Below are 19,010 nucleotides of genomic sequence, written 5' to 3'. Positions count from 1 at the left end.
CATTATTTTTTTTTTGATCCTTTTGTTTTGCTTGCATGAAGGATAACAGGAACATGAAAGGAAGGACAAGTCATCATTACAAAATGTGCTTCCAGTGGTGGAAAGTGCATACTCTGAGCCGTGCAAGGCACCACACTAACCCTTACATTTCAAAAGCCTTGGAAAAGAACAAATCAAACCCCCGAAGCCAATTGCATGTTTCCTATATCTCTTTATTGACTGCCAGTGACCGAGTTCTCAGGCTGAGTGCCAGATACCAGTGGATCAGGTGGAGCTACACTAGAAGTACAGCGAGGGCAAGAGCAAGGGTGTGATACACGCAGGCTGGGTTGAGCTCGGTGGGATTTGAAGCCTCTGCAGAGTGGTGAGCCCCCTCTCTCCCCGGAGAGCTTATTAAGACGTTGGAAAGACTTGCTTGTCCTAGTGTCAGCTGTCCCTAAGGGAAGTGACAGCCTGGCGGTGTGAACAGACACACTTAAACATCTTGCTGAAATAAAAATATATGCTGCGATCCCCAAACGTAACACGCTATTATTCGTCCTGCGGTTGCAAGAAACCTGTGGTACATTTATCACGCATACACAGTGTCCCAGGAAAGGGGCTTGGCTTGGCCGAGTTGCATTTTTTGGAGTAGCCAGTTTAACTGTGTGGGATAAACAAGTCTCTGGGGCTTTTCCCCTGCTCCAAGCCCCACCCCAAGCATTGGTGCACCAGGAGCCAGCGTTACTTGTGCACTCCCTCCTGCCTGGCGGTGGCTGTGGACCACAGCACGGCACCAAGACCCTTTCAGCAAGCACAACGGCGTGGCAGCACACGCAACCCGTGCCATCCCGACGGCATGGCTCACAGGCTTAAGATTCAAAGCCCACCAGCCACTCACCCAGCCCCTCATTCCACCCAAGGGAAGGAGAAAATAAACAAATGGGGGGGGTGGGGGAAATAAAAGAAATAAAACAACAAAACAAACCCCTCTAGGTATTCACTGATATCTACGCAATGGCTCTGGGAGCGAGACCTGCAGCCGGTGGCAGCCTGCGTACCGCAGCGGCCGGCGGGCTTAGGAGGAAGGCGCGGAGGTGGGCTTCTCCTCCCGGGACACAGGGATGGGCCTCTCGCTGTGGGTGGGGTCCATGTTGGAGGGGACCTTGGGGCCTGAGAAGGTCAGCATGCCGTCGCCAGACAGGGAGCAGGTGATGGCAGACTGGTCCACGTTGGCGGGCAGGCGGTACCGGCGGTGAAACTCACGGGAGATGTAGCCGTGGTCATCCTGGAAGGCGGTGGGGGAGAGGAGAAAGCCATGTCAGAAACCCCCAGTGCCCACCCAATCCCACTGCTCCATCAGAGGTGGGTCCGCGTTGACCCTTTTCTTTTTATTCTGTCTTGCAGGTCTGTAGGACCAGGTGTTCCCCCGGGATGCCTCTGAAGCCCCAAGAGCTGAGCAGAGCAGCAGGGTGTAATTTCAAGTCGCATGGGGGCCCCGCCACAGCCTCCGACTTCAAAGGTGAAGTCGGAGAGCCTGAGGCTCTGTGAGGCGAAGAGCAATGCGTGTATGCATGCCTATTTCCCTAATAGGCAGCGATGCTGTGTCAACCAAAGGATACAGTCCTGCCCCCCCCCCCCCTTTTTTTTTTGGCCAAAACAGTGAGAAATGTGATTATGTTTTTTTAATTCAACCATGGAAATGGCCGATCTCTTTCTCTGTAGTAACAGCGTCAGAAAAAAATAACTATATTGAAAAATACATGCTGTTTCCAGGCTAGAGCTTTGTCTGGCCAGAAAGTGCATGAGAAGAATTAACCCCCCACTGGTATAATTCACTTTTCAACCCCCACCGTTATTTCCATGACATATGTGTTAAAAGTTTCCAAGCCTGAGGCTCTTGGTTGTTTTCCTTTTGTTCGGTTTGCTTTTGCTTTTCTCTTCCAGATCAGCATATGAAAACTTTGTTTTCACTAATGATTCTGGTTTATGAAAGCTCGGCCATGCTGTGGCAGCACCGGGTAATGCTCATTGTTTTGGTCCGGTGTTAGTAGTGAACAATGCACATTGTCATCTGATGGTTATGGAAGATGACGGTCAAAAACACACAAAGGAGAACTGGATTAGCTTATTATTGCCAGATATCAGGTTTGGGCTCTAGAAGAGCTGGACATGTTAATAATCGCTATCAGTAACTCACTCCTGATTTTTTTCCCTTCCACTGGGGGATGATGGAAAGAAAGAAAACAGAGCTCAATTCCCCATTTTCTTCACCGCCACAGTTACTTCTGCTTACCTGTCTTTCACTGTGCTTGCCATGGATTTCCACAAAGTCATCGATAATCTTCACGCTCAGATCTTCAGGAGAAAAGTGTTTTACATCCAGCATGATCGTAAACTTGTCCCGGTCAGACCTCACCTGAAATGAACATTGTTATGAAGTAAGACCCAAGCTTTGCTTATGGAGGTAGTGTTGGCATCAAGGACCAAGGGGCAGCAGCCTCTTGGCATCACAGTTCTCCCTCCTGCAGCTACAGGCCAGGCTGATGCACAGCCTGCTGGCCTCAGCAAAAGTCTTCCTCCCGATCGCAGTAAGAGAGGCCCCAGGGACCTTGAGGGTCTTTGCAATAATATTTCAATTGCCCTGGGCAGATGCATCCCTTCTTGCTGCAATTCTTTTGCCAGACAACCCTTTGATTGCACTTAGAAATCTGCCAGATGCACCAGGCATTCGTGCCCAGCAGCAAGATGGGATCAAAATTAATGTTCTGTGACAGTATGTGTTTTGTCCTTTCAGCAATTTACAGTGTCTTTGTGGTTTCAGCTCTGTAGCTAGATTCTGGCAGCAAACCAGTGAGAGCAGGCTAGAGAAATCCCCGGTCCCCAAGCTTTGGGCTATAGCCCCGCATCTACATGTTCCTCACAAGCTTCCCTTGGAGAACTGCTCCTGGGTCCTCCAGTATGGGTTGGCAGAAAACACAGAGCTGCCGAGGCGGAGGAGGGGGCTGGAGAAGCTCCTGCTCGCGCTTGCCCGTGTCCTCTCCAAGGCTGAGCCGAGCTCCCGGGCACTTATTCTGGCAGAAGCTCGGTTCCTCCCTCACCACACGGATGATGGCTGTGAGGGCAACACAGGCAGCCTGGTACGTGTCATGAAACGGCTTGCTGTTGCTCAAAAGGAAGCCTTCTCCCGAGCTAGGGCTTGCCCGGGCACCAGAAGGGGCAGGCGGCTGGGCCTGGCAGCAGGCTGGAGGTCCTCCTCGCACCCCGGCAGGGGCTGCAGCCTCTGCCCTGCTCTGGAAAGCAGCGGGTGGAGAGGAGCAGGCGGAGGCACGGGGAAAGGGAGGAAGGCAAAGGAGGGGAGGGCGAGGACCCTTACCTCTGAAATGCCCGACTCCAGCACGCTGCGGAAGAGGGACTGCCGGTAGTAGGGGCTGATAGTGGAGGAGAACAGAGGCAGGAGATCGTACTCCAGGAGACCCTCTCCGAAAAACTGGTCGAACAAACGGCTTGGAATCAGGGGTCCCAGAGCGCGCTTGAACCAGGGGTGCTGGATGGTAATGTCCATGCTTGCTGCTGCTACGTCTTGTTCCAAGGGAGAGCGAGGGGGCCGTGCAACCGCTCGGAGGACAGCGATGCCTTTGCTGGCCTGCACAGTGCAGCCCGGGGAAGGCTGCCCCTATATATACCGGTCTCGCAGAATGAAGGTATTAGTGGGATTTCTCTGGAAAGACATGATCTCACGGCGAAGGCAACGTGGTCAGCAGAAATGCGGAGACTGACCTGGGGATGACAGTCTGGTGGGAACCAGCGCCAGATCTCCTGGAGGGACGCTGCCAGGCTGTGATGCACGGGGCGGTCCCTGCCGAGGGGCACCGGCACGTCCTCCGCAGGAGCTGGATGAAGGGGACACGCCAGGGAGCTTCCTAGGGATGTCTGGGGAGGAGGCACCTTCTGTGGGTCTTTGCCACCAGCCCTTGGCTTCTCGTTCATTTGCTTCTATTTCTGTTGCTCCTTGAAACAGAGACACGAAGTCTTTTAAAAATAAATGAATTAAAATTTTCTTCTGAGAGAGAAATGGTTTGATTCGGGTTGGAGAAAGGGAAACTCTTTTGCAATGTGCTGTATGATGTCTCTGACACCTCTGGGCAGGGATCCTGGCACGGCTGGGGGGACGCAATGTCAATGCATGATGCAGAGCACGAACATGGACTTGACAAAACAAGAAATCCTAACAAACAAATTCTTTCCCAAATGAAAGAAGGAAAGATAAGGTTGCTCACTGACCAGAACAGCAGCCCCACAGATGCTCTGCGGGGCATCACTGTTTTGATTCGGGGGTTGTTGTGGGCTCACTTATCCCCAGGTGTCATGGCACAGGCCCCGACGGGCAGACAGGCCGTGTGGGGTCAGAGAGGCTCCGCTTCCCAACAAGGCTCAGCACCAGTCAGCTGTGACATCCAGACCCCCAGAGCCACTTGTTGAAGGACTGCATGCCACGGGCCTTATAGACAGAGGAGGCACCTACACTGGGAGTCCTGCCCACCTCAGCACCTTCTGCAGTCTCCACAGGGCGAGAGAGAGAGGGAAAGGGCACCTCCAAAATGCCTTTCTGACCTGACTTCTCCAGGCCAGAGGAGCTAAATTCAAGAAGGGGCTGAGGCAAAGTAACATTCAGCTGAGCACGGCCTGCCGTCCAGGTGCCTCGTCGTCTTGGAAAGTCCTTGGCCTTGGCCCGTCCCCGTGGAGGCAGGCATTGAAAAGTGGGAAATGCTCCCATTATGGAGGCTTTCCTTAATGGAAAGCAAAAAGTGGGGTAGAAAAACATCCAGCCAGGCAGCAGAGACTGCTGAGAAGACAGACAAAAGCTTACATTCAACCTCGTCTATTTCCAGCAAAGAAAGGTCCTGTGGTCGGGCCTTGGCTCTCAGGCATGGTTTTTCTAAAACCAGGTGCCAAAACAAGACCAATCTCTCCTCAAAACACAGACAGAAAAAGTGTGACAGACAGACCTAACACCCTTTCAGTCCCATTGTCCCAGATCAGTCATTTTGCTTGAGAAAATGGATGGGAAGCAAACAAGGGTCATAAAACTCTTCCAAGATTTTCCTTTCAAGATCGCCCTGAGGTTTGGGCCTTTGCCCTGGGCAGAAGAAAATCTTTCCTCAGCCAGCCAGTACCTGGTAGCCTGCAGTTAACCAGAGGGTAGCAGTGAGCTGATATATGCAAAATGAAGGCAGTGGATGCTATCCCTGCAGGGTGCTGGAAAATGGAAAATACCTCTCCACCTAAATTTCATCTAAAACGCAGTATATCATGATGCATTCAAATGTTTGATAAGTATTTATGGCTTTAGTTTCTTCTGGACATATATTTTCATGGATCTCTCTAGAATGAATCATATCCATTTTGTCTTTTATGGGCTTTTGTGTCTTTTATGGGCAAAATATTTCACTGAAACATAAATTCATTCACAGCAGTTTTTCTTCTGATACAGACTTCCAAATGTCTGCCTCTGGGCAATGAGCAGTCTCCTGAGACTCCCTGCATCTAACTTTCAGTGGTCTAAAACTTAGGTGTCTGGTCTCGGTGAGTTGTCTAGGCTCCCTGTCCAGTCAGTGGAGAGAGACAGATGCCTCCAGATGGGTCACATTATAACGCGGATGGCTAGGAAAGGTGAAATCTTTCAGCACTGCCTACATCTCGGGTAAGAGGGTAATTCTAATTCCAACCTCCTTCTGGACAAGAAGAGCTGGTAAGATGAATCCCATCCGCTGTGACTTGTGCCTCCTCTCAGAAGGAAACTACATCTGGGAATACCAAGAAGGAGATTTGGATTCTACGGCAACAGATTAAACAAAGATTTTGGTATGAGAGGAGAAAGCAACCATTTTGCACTATTTCAGGGGACCAGCCTTCTCACAGGATGCACTGCCTTTGTGTACCACTATCACCGGCTGAACAAAAACAGTGATATTTGTTGGCATTCCTGTAAGACAAACAAACTGGTGCACGTGTTCAAAAGCACACCAAAAGCCATATGTCAAAGGCAGGCTCTCCCAGAGCCTCATTGCAAATTTGTAAAGTGAGTCCAGCTCAGGCCCACCAGCAGGATCTGCTGTCTACCTTATCCTTAAAAGAATCCCTTCCTAAACTATTACAAATAACTGCCAGCACATAAGACACCTAGTAAAGGCCATGATGTTGCCCAGGACAAGCTGCAGAAATCCTAGGCTGGGTTTCTGAGTAAGCAGGCTCCAGTGATGAAGAAGAGCCCGTGCTTTTTTCCAGCTACCATTTGTTTGGCCACATGACTGACCCTCAGCTGCCAATTTCTGTGTGAGACCAGCGCTGCTTCCAGCCTCCATGGACAAGCCCTGTGCAAGCCCAGCATGAAGAGAAAAGCAAGTATTTAAGTGACCGGTCAGGTGTAACCGTGGAGGGCTTGTATGTGAGTCTGAAGTGCTAATACCATCTCGAGCACTGTTTTTGACCGATGTGTTGCGGCCCCAGGAGAGCCGAGAAAGGCAATCTCTCTGCTCTGATCTGCATGCCCTCTCGAGTCAAGTGGTCTCTGCTGACCTGCAGAGTGTGTAGCTCTTCACATAACTTTTGTGGAAGATGAGAACGAGTTCTGATGCTTTTTCTATCAAAAAGACCGGTCAACCTGAAAAGGTAGGACTGTTGCTCACTTGGATGGCCCTCTGCACTTAGATGTTTAAGCTGTTTAGCAGCGATATAAGGGAGCGAATGATCTCTGCGCATATTTAAAGCTAAAATTGTTGGAGCATGACAGTCAGAGTTTTCCCTTTGGAGAAACACCTCTGTGAGGTACAAAAAAGGGTTCATGACAAACCCACAGAGTAAGGACTGGTAATAATATGAGTTTGTTGCAAGTTTTCTTCCTAACAGTCCTGCTGTGATGGAAAATACTACGAAATGTCTGAAAAAGAGTGGTAAGCAGGAAAAATAAATAAATAAATAAATGAGCAAACATGCTTTTCCTAATCTTAAACAGGCCCAGCTTTGGAAAGGATGTGAGAAGTCCATACAAGTCAGTACAAAAGCAGTAAAGCCAAGGGGCCAGGCTCATTAGGGAGAACAGTGTTATCAGTTTTGGCACATTCTTTGCTGAGCTGCTAAGCACTTATTAGAAGCTTTCCCTAGTAGAGAACACAGAATTTTCTTTCTTTCTTTCTTTCTTTTTCTTTCTTTCTTTCTTTCTTTCTTTCTCTTTTTCTTTCTTTCTTTCTTTCTTTCTTTTTCTTTCTTTCTCTCTCTCTCTTTTTTCTCTCTCTCTCTTTCTCTCTTTCTTTCTTTCCTTCCTTCCTTCCTTCTTTCTTCCTTCCTTTCTCTCTCTTTCTTTCTCTCTCTTTCTCTCTCTCTCTCTTCCTTCCTTTCCTCTCCCTCCTTCCTTCCTTTCTCTTTCTCTTTCTCTTTCTCTTTCTCTTTCTCTTTCTCTTTCTCTTTCTCTTTCTCTTTCTCTTTCTCTTTCTCTTTCTCTTTCTCTTTCTCTTTCTCTTTCTCTTTCTCTCTTTCTCTTTCTCTTTCTCTTTCTCTTTCTCTTTCTCTTTCTCTTTCTCTTTCTCTTTCTCTCTCTCATTCTTTCCATCTTAAGATACGAGTCCTTCCACCTGAAGACATTTCCCATTCTTCAAGCACACACATGCCACCCAGGGCGGTGCCGCAGTCAGCAGCTCCCAGCCTTTCCACCACTTCTGCCCTGGATGCCTACGGAGGAAGGAGTGACTGAGTACAACTGCAGCTAGGCTCACTTTCTCCCATGCTCAACCCCCATTGAACACCATGGAAAGCACCGAAGTAATGATTTCTGCTGAGTTTCGGATGCTGTTGATATCCTGCTAAAGTTCATAATGGCTGGGAGGAGGTGAGGCCGTGTTAGCAGTGCAATTTGCACACCATGATTAACTGTGGCTGGGGCTGCAAGGTTAACACAATGGGAGGGCTGACATGAGAGGAGGCAGATGTTATATCCTTTTCTCATTAGAGGAACAAATGTTTCTTGTTGAAAGCAAAAGGAACACTTGAAAAACCCTCTTTGAGGATAGCTCTTAGCAAGACATCAAGTGGGGGGTTGCTACCTGCCGCGCACCTTTAAAGATCAGGCCCCGTATTAAGAAGTTTAAACATAGATCTAGTAGCCTAACTTTCAGAAAGTATATTTTTATTTAAAAAGTTGGGTTGCTTTCTTTTAAAGAGAGGTCAGCATGTCCCTGAGGAACTCTGAAATCCCCTGTGCTCCGCAGGGAGCTGCCTGCTCCCACATCCATCGGCTGGTGAGCGATCCCCCTGCACCGAGCAGCCTGGCGTGGAGCAAGGCATGAAGCCTGTCCAGTACAAGGCATGGCAGCTCTCCCCTCCCTCATCTCCGCTTCTTTTCCTTGATGAACCATGAACTCCTGCACCACAGGTGTTGTCCCAGGTGGTCCCTACGCTCATTCACAATGGCTTTTGTCCCATGGGGAGTGTGCTTGCAGTTACTCACCACCAGAGCCAGGGAGAGAGTGAGCAGAGAGGGGGCAAATTGTGGAGGTGACATTTCTAGTTTTCTACCTAACAAGACATCTTTGTCCCACTGTTCTTAAGATACAATCCTCAGCTTTATTGCTGGCCTTTGGGATTTCCACCCCCACAGATCCTTTCTCCCCGTTTTAAAGGCATGGGGCAACTTTTATTTCCTGGCTTATACCGATCCACAGTCAGATTCACTATTCAGCTGTATGCTGGAAAAGTTAAATATCCACTCTCCTCATGCAAAGGCTGATATTTATTTTATCTAAAGATTTTATATAATACCAACAGTCTGCCTTGGTGCAGCCAAAGAGGCTTAAAAAATTACTAGCAATCCCTTTTTTCCACCTCAGAGCCCACATCCTAAACACTGAACAAATCCCATCAGTGTTTGGGGCACATAACATCATTGTTGTCAAATCAATGGTGAATTTACATGCTGTTAATCCTTGGCATTTATTCAAACAAGCTCAGCAAGTTTTAGCAGCACAATGCATTTTATGTTTTCATCAATGGATTTACATAGTGAATGAGAGATGCTCTCCCCTTCCCAGTCTGCAGCAGCACACCAGAGAGGGGGAGACGTGAAGAGAGCATCTAGCACGGAGAGCGGGAGAACTGGGAGAGAAACAGATTCGGAAGTTCACAGCTGCTAAGTAACGGTGCTTCTCCCCGTCTGTAGATCCCAGGGCAATTTGCAGAGGAGGTAAGTATCAGCACGGTGGCTGGGAACAGTAAGTAAAATGAGTTCTCACCCAGACAGGCTGAGGTACAGCCCTTTTCACTCCCCTAGTCTTCAGTAGGAATAAAACCACCTCTCTTTCAAGGCCACAGAGCTTGCTGCTGAGAGTCCCTCTGCCCTGCAACCAGCCCTCATCTCCCTGAGCTTTCCATGGCTCCTTCTCCTACAGTATCAAACATTCCCTTTGCTTTGAAACCATTCATGTCAGGCTAGAGAATTTGAGAGTGCAAGGTTATTTTGTGAGATGATATTTACTAATATAAAGCAAATAACGAAGCCAAGTCATGTAACAGTTTGAGAAATTAAAACCTCAAAGGTTTACCGGAGGAAAGGAGGAATGATGTCCATTGATTTTGATATGAACCCCTTCCAAAAAAGGAAAAAAAAAAGAAAAGAAAAGAAAAGAAAAGAAAAGAAAAGAAAAGAAAAGAAAAGAAAAGAAAAGAAAAGAAAAGAAAAGAAAAGAAAAGAAAAGAAAAGAAAAGAAAAGAAAAGAAAAGAAAAGAAAAGAAAAGAAAAGAAAAGAAAAGAAAAGAAAAGAAAAGAAAAGAAAAGAAAAGAAAAGAAAAGAAAAGAAAAGAAAAGAAAAGAAAAGAAAAGAAAAGAAAAGGAATAAATGTATCTTCAGTTCTTTACTTACAACACAGTTCTTTGATTTTAGGAAATTAAGTGGTCTTGACATTTTAGATGTGAGTTGTTTCTGCACGATCTACATGAGCATTCCTGCACTGAGCAGATCTTCCTACAGAGCCTACATCAGACTGTTTCTATAGATTTTTTTTTTCTCCAAAGGAACCAATACCCAGCTTCTTCATTGTGTGACCTAGAGGGAAGGTACGGCAGACAGGGAAGGACGGGGTATCTCAGGAAATGCTCTACTACAGACATCCACTAGACAAACAGCAACGTGGAAGGCTCAGGAAGCAGATGAGGCAAACACTGCAGCCACCTGGTAATTCTGCGGCGAACCACGCAGTCCTGGTTTGGGTCTGCCTCCCTCTGTCAGAGCAGGGCTTGGAGGGAAAACACGAGGCACCAAGGGTACGTGTTATGGCATGACTTGTTGAGCCACCCAGAAAAGCTCAATAAATTGCCTAATCACTGATGATTGTGCAGTTGTTTAGTGCTCAGGTGTGAAATGGCACCGGGAATTGAGCCGGGGTTTTTGGTGTTGGGGTGATCATGGAGATCAGCTCACAGAGAAGAGTCGTTGGCAGGGAAAAAAGGCCATGTGAGATACAGAAGGGACACTGACGAAAGGGGATTTGGGCAGGGAAGTTGTATTATTGATTCGGGCTAGAGAGTGAGAGGCATCGAGAGACCTGTTGGTACTGCAGAGGCTAAAACCTCTGAACCAGCTGCTGTGTGTACACAGGCTGCCTGTATAATTAACTTATAATAAGTTAAAATAGACAAACTACTGCACCTGCACAACACAAACACATCCAGCATCTTCTGCGGGTAGCATGTCCTTCAGCAGGCAGCCACGGGGTGCACCTCTGAACCTCCACCAGGTCCAGAAGTCCCCGAGCAGTGCCACAGGGCGTGCAAATCTCCCCACGCTGAGGAGAAATACAGCACGATCACAGCTTTCATCTGGCTCAGAAGAGACCCGCTGTGTCCATCCAACCAAACTGCAAGCAAAAAAAGCTAGCTCCTGATGAGCTAATGATCCCTGGTCCCACCAGGACGAGTCTGTTACGGTGGCAGCTGCCCGGTGATTTGGAGAATTTATTTTTACAGTAGCTCAGTGATGGGAACCTTAGGAAAACATCACTTGGCAGAGAAAGACCCTAATGATCCGCTTGCCTAAGCTGCTCCCAAATCCCCTTGCTGGTTTTATGTGCGCTCGTGTGAGGATGAGCATTAGCGTGAGGGTGCTGGAGGTTAGCAGCAAGAAGATTAGCAGGACAGGCCGGCGAGCAAAATGCTGAGAGGGGCTCTGCGTGCGTCACTGCGCGCACATGCTGAAAGCGCAAGGGCGTGCTCTCAGCAGCTCCTCTCAGACGTTATGCACCACAGGTTTATGGCTGCTTTGCACCACCAGAGGAGGGAAACCAGTCAACGTGAGCCAGCGATCCCCTCGATGTCTCCTACGATCCCACGAGTTAAATAGAGCACACACAGGCCTGGGACCGGAGCACACTCCTGAGGAGAGGGCCACCAACTAAGGGATAATCAAGCTGAAGAGCATCACGTTTCCCAAAGTCTCACCCCCTGGCAAGTATTACACTCAGGAGCAGCAGATGGGAACAGACTTGAGCCAGAGGATGCAACACTAATGACCAGGGCTCTGCTGTGTATAATTAAGGTTAAATGACAAAGATTGTCACAGTACCTCCGGTCTAAACCAACCTCTCTTTTCCCTTTGCCTTTTTTTTTTTTTCCCCCAGATGCTTTATGCTTTTTGTCTAAAGGTCATAGCTAGGGAGACGGAACATGGTGAGGGAAAACAAGCAAACAGAAAACCCCCCGCTGCAGCTGTTCAGTAAAAGAAAGAAAATTCTGTATTTCACAACTGGGAGGAGCAGTGCAGAGGAAGGGAGTTGCAGCTCGGGGTGCAGTAACGGGAGGAAATCTTAGAGCAATAATTTTTAAATGCAGGGCCCCAAATCTAAAGTCCATGCAAACACAAAAGTCCTTGTATAACATTTTTCACTTAACTGGAGTGACACAATGATCTGTAGATCACAGAGGAGCTTTTCAGTGACCCGGCGACGATGCTCTCAGTTATAAAAGTTTAAGTAATGCGCTTTATGCACAGCTGTGGATGTAGGAGGGCAGTTCTGGTGGCTTCTGATAGCATTTTGGCAGACGAGCAAATAGAAGTTTGCACTAAGTAGCGCTGCCCAGTCCTCTAGTGTTCTCACGCACGTTCTCACCTGACAAGAGGGGTGCTCTGCAGTCTTGCTGAACTACCTGAGAAGTGTCCCCCTTGTAGTCCTACGTACCATTTTGGCACTGAATGTGCCCAGCCTTCCCTTCTCACTCTGAAGCCCTGTGCGGCTCTGCTCCTCTGACTCCCCAGGTGTCATTCAGTGGGATGGCACTGTGTATTTCTGTGCTGATGAGTGATTAAAACCTTCTGGCAAAGCTGTTCGGTCTTTCTCTGCGACTGTGTTGCTCTACCGTCCTGTCCCAGGGAACATAAAAATCGATGCCAGGTGGCATTGATTCCACCTCATTTCCACCCCCTACCCCTGCAGCTGGGTTATTTCAGCCTGTGGGGATGCAGCTTGGTTGAAGAAGTATACGGTCAGCAAAGAGAATGCCTGCTGCAGTCAATAAAAGCACAAAAAGAGACTGGCATGTGTCTTTGAGAAATTGAGGATGGCCTTATTGAAAACTGCTCCACTCCCCCTGGGGTTCCCAGAGCCTGAGAATTTCAGGCCACACAAGAAAAACTGCAGCCCTTGCAACGCTATATAATAAATGTACTCCTATAAAGCAGAAGAGACACTGCCCTGGAAAAAAAAAAAAAAAAACCCTGCCCTTCTCCTCTGAATGTTATTGCAAGGATTTCGACACGGCTGCTCCGTGGCTTACATACCGCAGTTGGCAAGTGCTTTCTTATCTCCATAAATCATAGTGCAGGCAATTTTTCCAGTGTGTTCACAGCATATCAGAAGCAATGTGCAGCCTTCGGTTGAAATCACAATATGCTCCACATCCATTTAGCATCTATTCCCATAGGCTACCGCGCTGCAGAGCGGGTTTTTCCTTTACAAAGCTTGCTCTGGGGGCTGAAAACTTGTGCAGCTCTGAAAGGGGTTCAGAGGGGTCTCTGTTAGTTTCCAGTCACACGTAAAATAATTTTTTTGAACCTCTGAAAAGCACCAACACCCAAATTTCCTGCGAGATGACCGGAGTTGTCTTGCCAGGAATCTCATCCTTCCCGTCAGCTTGCTCCGTCAACATTATTCTCTATGTGAGGGACTGGCACAAGTGCTCATTTTCACACGACCTTAGCTTTCATTTTCACCCTTAATCCAAGGGCTGATTTTCCAAGCGTTTGCCTTCCAGCTTGTTCTGGGCCACAGACAACAAGATTTTCCCAAGCTGCCAATGTGCCTATGGCACAGGAAGGCAAAGGGAGGGAGCTGCATTATCAGCTCAACAAAGAGCTGAGGTTTCGCGGGTGCTGTTGCCTTGTTTCACACCTTTTTAGCTTTCTGTCTTGCAGGCATCAGAAGTTTTTGGAGGTAAGGGCTGTTTTTAACTTGTTCCTGCATGTTTACTTCTCGAGCTGAGTGATTTTCCCTGGCCCAAATAAGCAAAGCTGAACAAATGTGAAGGGACGCTCAACTCCAGAGCAAAACCATGGAAGCGGCCCTCAGCGTCAGACTCCTTTTGTTAAGTTTACGCCCTACAGCACATAAAATCTGGAGCTGAAATGCAGAGCTTGAGCCCTAAGCTCTCTAAGCAAGGTAGCTGCCTCCATGGACTGACACACAACCAGCCCTCTAATACGAGAGATATATTTGCAAGCCTGCTCCACCTTTCCCAGTGGCAATGCTGGAGACCCTAGGCTCCCCTGGTCACAGAAAGGACCAGTTAGAGGGAGACTGAGGACGGGGAGTCACCAGGAAGGAGGAACCAAGCAGCAATTTCTTTTTCCCAGCCTTTAGTTGGACTTTGTGAGTGCTCAGGACTGGACACACAAAATCTACCACGTTAAAACGGAATGACGAGTGCCAGCTGTAAGATTTAGCCTTGTTAATCCAGCAATTTATCACTATTGGTAAATCGATAGAAGCTGTTAAGGAGGCTGCATCGACATACCTGCTCAGCAGCAGGGCACTGCCAACAGGGCATTTTTTTTTGCAGCTGTGACTTTAAAACCTCTTCTGGCCTAGAAGCACAGTACAGCAAAATTCCCATGGCATTCCAGTGAAGACAACTGCTTAGGAAAGCAGTTTATATGGGGATAAAAACAAGTAGGCTCTTTTGTAGGCATTGGCACACTGATTAAAGTGCCATGTACCTCGCCTTAGGGCATTCATTGTATCCACAATTATTGAGAGAGACAGGGACAAAGGACAGGGAGAGTGTGTGGAAAAGTGCACAGAAAAGTGCTTGGATGGGCATCTGCTGCTGCTCAGCATTGTATATGTCCTCTTCCCTTGAGGCATATCAGGTCCACGGAGGGCTTTCGGGCAGACCCCAGGGCTCTGGTGGAGCCTGGAAGCCCCTCGCTGCAGCCCCCTCCTGTCTGAGCGCACCTTTAATATGAGGAGTAATACCACAAGGAGAGTAAAGGAACACGATTCAGGCCTTTTGGGGAGGGGGGGGTAGGTGAGAGCTGGAAAAATCACTGGGACCTGTAACACCAGCTCACTGAGATTGCAATGGCATGGCTGTAAAGCCTCCTAACCACTGCCATGTGCTCCCAGCACATCCCTGAAGCCTCGCAGAGATCCAGAGGGATTCTGCAGGCTGGGCAGGCAGAGGCCAGGGGGACCCCAGGTGCATGAGCCTGACAATATCGGGGCTACAGGAGAGCTGCCAATCCTTTCAGCAGCATCAGTGCTGGGACAGGGAAGCCTCTGTCATTTAGGACCAGCTAAACGCTGGAATATTCCCGAGTCGGGTGCTGAGCGACTGAGCCAGGCTGTGGCTTCAGCTGCCCTCTCCCTGCACGCCTCAGGAACCCTTTCCATGACACTGCCACCTTCACTGCCTCATACCATGAAAGTTAGCAGGAACCACTGGTCTTGCTGTGGTTGCTTTAAACTGAAGGCAATCTTCAGGGGAAATAATTGGCTACTATTGTTCCAGCATTCATTACTGCTGTGTATATATATATATACGTGCGCGTGTGCCTGTGTGAAAGCATATTTTCAGCTACGAAGTCCAGACCTGGGCTCCTGGGAAACTCCCTTTGTCTTTTGCTCACCCACCCAAGGCAGGTAGGTCCTCTCCAGGCCCGAAGGACGTTCCCACAGCCACCCAGTGCTGCGTAGGTTTCCTGCAGCAGATTCACACCCCTGGTGTTACCTACTGAGCTAGCGTTACTTCAGCTAGAGCTACCTCACAGTGCTAAAACTAGCGCTGTAAATACTATCGATCTTGGCCCTGCTCTGAAAAAAAAGGTGCTGCTGGATGTTGCAAACAGGAGTATTTCTTGCTGCCCTCCAGGGAAGCACTTGACGGGAGCAAACAATTTTATATTACCAGCGCTGAGCTTATTTTTCTAAGCCTCATTGGTACCTTAATCAGGTGGTAGCAAAGATGTCTGTTATTGCAGCTACTGCCCCGAAATCAAGTGCTAGAACAGCAACGAGGAGAATTCACATGAGGCAGCACTGCTCTTCGCTGCGTCAAGCCCGGCAGCTTTGATGCTGGTGCTCTCACAGCACTGACTAAACAGATCGATCGGCTCTGCATCAGCCACTCTGTGAGTCGTAGCTGGGAAATGATGTTTGCACGGGATTGGAGCTCCTTGCTTTGCGAAGAAGCAGCTTGGCTTCGGGTAAAATTTTCCAAGGCACCTGTGCAGTAGGCGAGGAAAGCAGAGCTTCCTGCCGCCAGCTCCTGAGGGGTCTCACTCGTCTCCACCATCCTGTGCCTCTCTGCACCAGGAGTTTCCCTCACAACTGGAGCTGCTCAGGTGACACTTTCCTAAGTGCTCCCTTGCCGATATAGGGCCAGGCAGGTTTTTCCCAGGCTAGCCCTTCCTCTTCCAAAGCAGATCCCACGTTCACGTCCCCTCACGGGCCTCTGCTGTCCCCCAAAATCTAACTGGTGGCCTCCAGACCCCCCAAAAGCTGCACCAGGCTCCCCCAGCACCACCTCCTGAAGACGCAAGCGGCATGTGCTGGTTCCTCAGGTGAACAAACGCATGCAGCAGGGCCCCTGGCACCGCGTTTCGCACACCTCACGCGCCAGGAGGCCGTGCCACGCGTTGGCACGGGCTCTCCGGCGCTCTCTTATTTATTGCCCAGCGCTCTGCCTTGCTGAAGGGCCCCTTCTGCTCCCGGGCACGGCGGTTTCTCGTCGCCAGGAGCTCTGCAGCTCCCTCTCGGCTCACCCCCGCGCTCCTCACAGTCGGCAGGGCTGTCCCGGGAGGTGCTGCCCTCAAGGCCGGCCGGCTGAATTCCTGCTCCCCGTTCGCAGGGCTGCCTTGCGTGAGCCTTTCCAGCTGAGAGCCACAGGAGGGAGCCAGAGCAAAGCGAATGAAGCCTCGAGGGAACTTCCGCACGCAGCTTTTAGAGCTTTTACCCCGGTCATCCCCAGGCCCTTTGGAGTGAGGGGATTGTTTCAGAGGGATCCATGAAAAATAACCGAGAACAGCCCGCCTGCCGTCGGGAGGTGGCCATCCCTGCCCTCCGGTCTGCGTCCAGCTCTCAGGGTCCAGCAAACCAAACCAGCCGCAGAGTTTTGGTGCCACCACAGCACACCGCTCACCTGTGCTCCTCAGCCATCTGGGTCCAGGACACCTCCTGCCCAGGCTGGTGGGATGCTCCCCTGACACAGGGAAGCAGAAGGAGGTTTGATGTAGCTGCACCGGGCTCCTTTCCTAAACAAAATCTCTCTTCTGGAGATGTATCTCAGGACAAATCTGGCGCTCTGCCTTTTGAGTGTACTGCCACAAGCAGAGTGCAGCAGCGGACAGACGCGGGAACGTGCAGGAGGTTTCACCCCCCACCCCCAGCAGCTCGTCTGGTATCCCTGCTCTACTTCACTTGCAGAAACAGCCGCTATATTTAGGTCTAGTATTTGCTGATAAAAACGCTCTGCTGTGAGGGCACAGTCCCATGACAGGCTTGGGCTGAACAAGTTTGCTGCCATGGAAAGGGAGCAGCCTTCCTCTCCATCCTCCTCCTCCTGCCCCATTATGGGGGTTTTCCCTGACTCCCCCCGCCCTGCTCCCATCTGGGCAGTGCAGCCTCACCCCTCCTGGCAAATTCTGATAAAACGATTTGGTTTATTAACCTAGCCATTTCGGGCAGTTCAGGCCACTTACCACAGCACAGGCAGGCGGGTAGGAGAGACGGAACAAAATAAGCACTGGGGAAGGGTGGAGGGAAACCCGCCCGTCCCTTACGACAGGGCTATTAGCAGAGCCCCGGCTGTGTCAGGAAACCACGACCAACCGAAGCCAGACTGCAAACACACAGAACGGTGCAATGGGTACAGTAGGTAGGCAAGCTTCTTCCCAGAGGATGGAAAATGCGAAGAGTTTGTGTGGGTTCAACGGGCACTAGACCCTCGTGTGGGTCTTGAGCTCAAGGGGCACTTGACGTGCTTGGAGGAGAGACCACAAAAAACTGAGAGACCACGAAAGGCTCAGGAGGTCCCTGAGCTGAAAAAAACGCGGAGGCTGGGAGCCTACCTGGGGAGACAGGGCATGCAAACCCTGCTTTCCCTCTCCCCTGGGGATCTGCTCTTCCTTTCCCCAGGCAGGCACAGCCACCAGCAACCCGCTGCCTCCCTCCCAGCCCTTCCAGCACGCAGTGATCGATCCTGCATGAGAAACACGCAGCCATGGAAGAGCCTGCCTTGACCTGCGCCTTGCCACCTCGCTGCCCGGAGGGCAAGTGGAGGTTTCACTGCTCCTGCTGGCACCTCCCCGTGCCCAGTCACACGGAGCTGGAGGCTGGACGGCATGAATCTGTCCCTGCGGCCTTGTTAGCAAGTGCCAAGAGTACACAGAGAGAGGTATGAAGAGGTTGGCTTCTCCCACAGAACAATCCAAACCGCCCAGGGCAGCACAGAAGGGAATTTCTCTCAAAGGACCATCTGGGTTTGCTTGTCAGACTGACTCTGGTTACTTTCCAGTCAGTCCTTTTGGCCCCTGGGGCAAGGCACACTGTGCAGAGGGACAGAGTGACGTGGGTCAGTGCCCTGGGGCAGCACCTCACCTGGCTGGGAAAGGAGGGGAGCCAGAATTACACCCACAGGGGCCGGCAGTGACAGCAGCAGAAAACAAAAAAAAATACGGTTAATGGGTTCTTTTCATTTTCTTTTTTTTTTTTTTTCCCCAGGGAATAAGTGCAGTGTTCAGCACAGCCAGAGGGCAGGGATGAGGCCAAATCCTTATCCTGCTGCTGAATGTCTCCTGCCCATCTCGTACCTCGTTTGCTCTTTTCAGATTGCCATTGGGCAATCTGGTTTCTATAGCGCCTCTATATAAGGAGGAGGACGGCATTTCTGTCTAGCTTGTAAGCTCCTCTGGGCAGAGAGAGGGCCACCATGTAAAGGAACCAGCATAATGAGGCGTCCTGATCCCAGACCTCACAGCAGCTTCCAGGAGCAAAGTGCTAAGCACAACATCAAATCAGGTATTGAACTGAAAAGTCCAACAGCTTTATTTATTTTCCTGCTCTTCCATTGCCGTTCACGCTCTAATAGCAACAGTTAAACAAATCAGCAGTGCTCCTAATCAGGGGTGGCGTCTCAAAAATCGCCCACGGAAAAGCTTCCATAACACCCTCAAACCTTTTATCCGTGCTCGGCAGCCTCTGCACTGTGGCAGCTCTGATAGTCGGGTTGCAAGCTCTTCTGCTGAGCGTTTCCTCGCTTCCCTGCCACTCACCCTGCTCAGCTGACTGCCCCTCGTGCCTCACTAGTCAAATTTACCTTAACCCACAGCAACTGGGCAGTGCCCTGGCACCACTGATGGTGATTAGCACTGAACTGAGTGGCGTGGAGGAGTCAGCAGGTGGGAAGGACCCTCTCCACCTGGCACAGTCCCTCATCCACATGTTCCTGATGCATGAAACAAAGCCGCAATCGGTTTTGTTTCACTCCACCCCAT

General features: G+C 49.9%; 1 protein-coding gene across 5 annotated transcripts; it reads right to left on the bottom strand.

Moving 5' to 3' along the window:
- Positions 1–195: 195 nt before the first annotated feature.
- On the bottom strand, positions 196–18,203 carry CRYAA (crystallin alpha A). 5 transcript variants are annotated; one of them, XM_080577816.1, is made up of 5 exons: positions 12,801–18,203; positions 11,915–12,525; positions 3,356–3,990; positions 2,276–2,398; positions 196–1,267 (listed from the first exon to the last, which is right to left on the bottom strand). In XM_080577816.1, exons 3-5 carry the CDS (start codon positions 3,542–3,544, stop codon positions 1,058–1,060), a joined length of 522 nt encoding a protein of 173 aa, XP_080433942.1. In that variant the 5' UTR covers positions 3,545–3,990; positions 11,915–12,525; positions 12,801–18,203; the 3' UTR covers positions 196–1,057. The 5 variants fall into 5 exon arrangements, with proteins under 5 accessions (XP_080433942.1, XP_080433941.1, XP_080433943.1 ...); XM_080577815.1 differs by having other exon boundaries at positions 11,915–18,203; XM_080577817.1 differs by lacking the exon at positions 11,915–12,525 and having other exon boundaries at positions 3,356–3,981; positions 16,651–18,203.
- Positions 18,204–19,010: the final 807 nt, after the last annotated feature.

Source organism: Anser brachyrhynchus (assembly GCF_964034855.1).
Source record: "Anser brachyrhynchus genome assembly, chromosome: 1".
NCBI lineage: Eukaryota > Metazoa > Chordata > Aves > Anseriformes > Anatidae > Anser > Anser brachyrhynchus.
This window is presented reverse-complemented; position numbering and strand designations above follow the sequence as displayed.

Coding starts and splice junctions, on each gene's coding strand:
- CRYAA (XM_080577815.1), bottom strand. CDS start 3,544: ATGGACATTACCATCCAGCACCCCTGGTTCAAGCGCGCTCTGGGACCC. Junction 2,399..3,355: donor TGGAGTCGGGCATTTCAGAG/GTAAGGGTCCTC, acceptor TGTTCATTTCAG/GTGAGGTCTGACCGGGACAA. Junction 1,268..2,275: donor GCAAGCACAGTGAAAGACAG/GTAAGCAGAAGT, acceptor ACCGCCTTCCAG/GATGACCACGGCTACATCTC.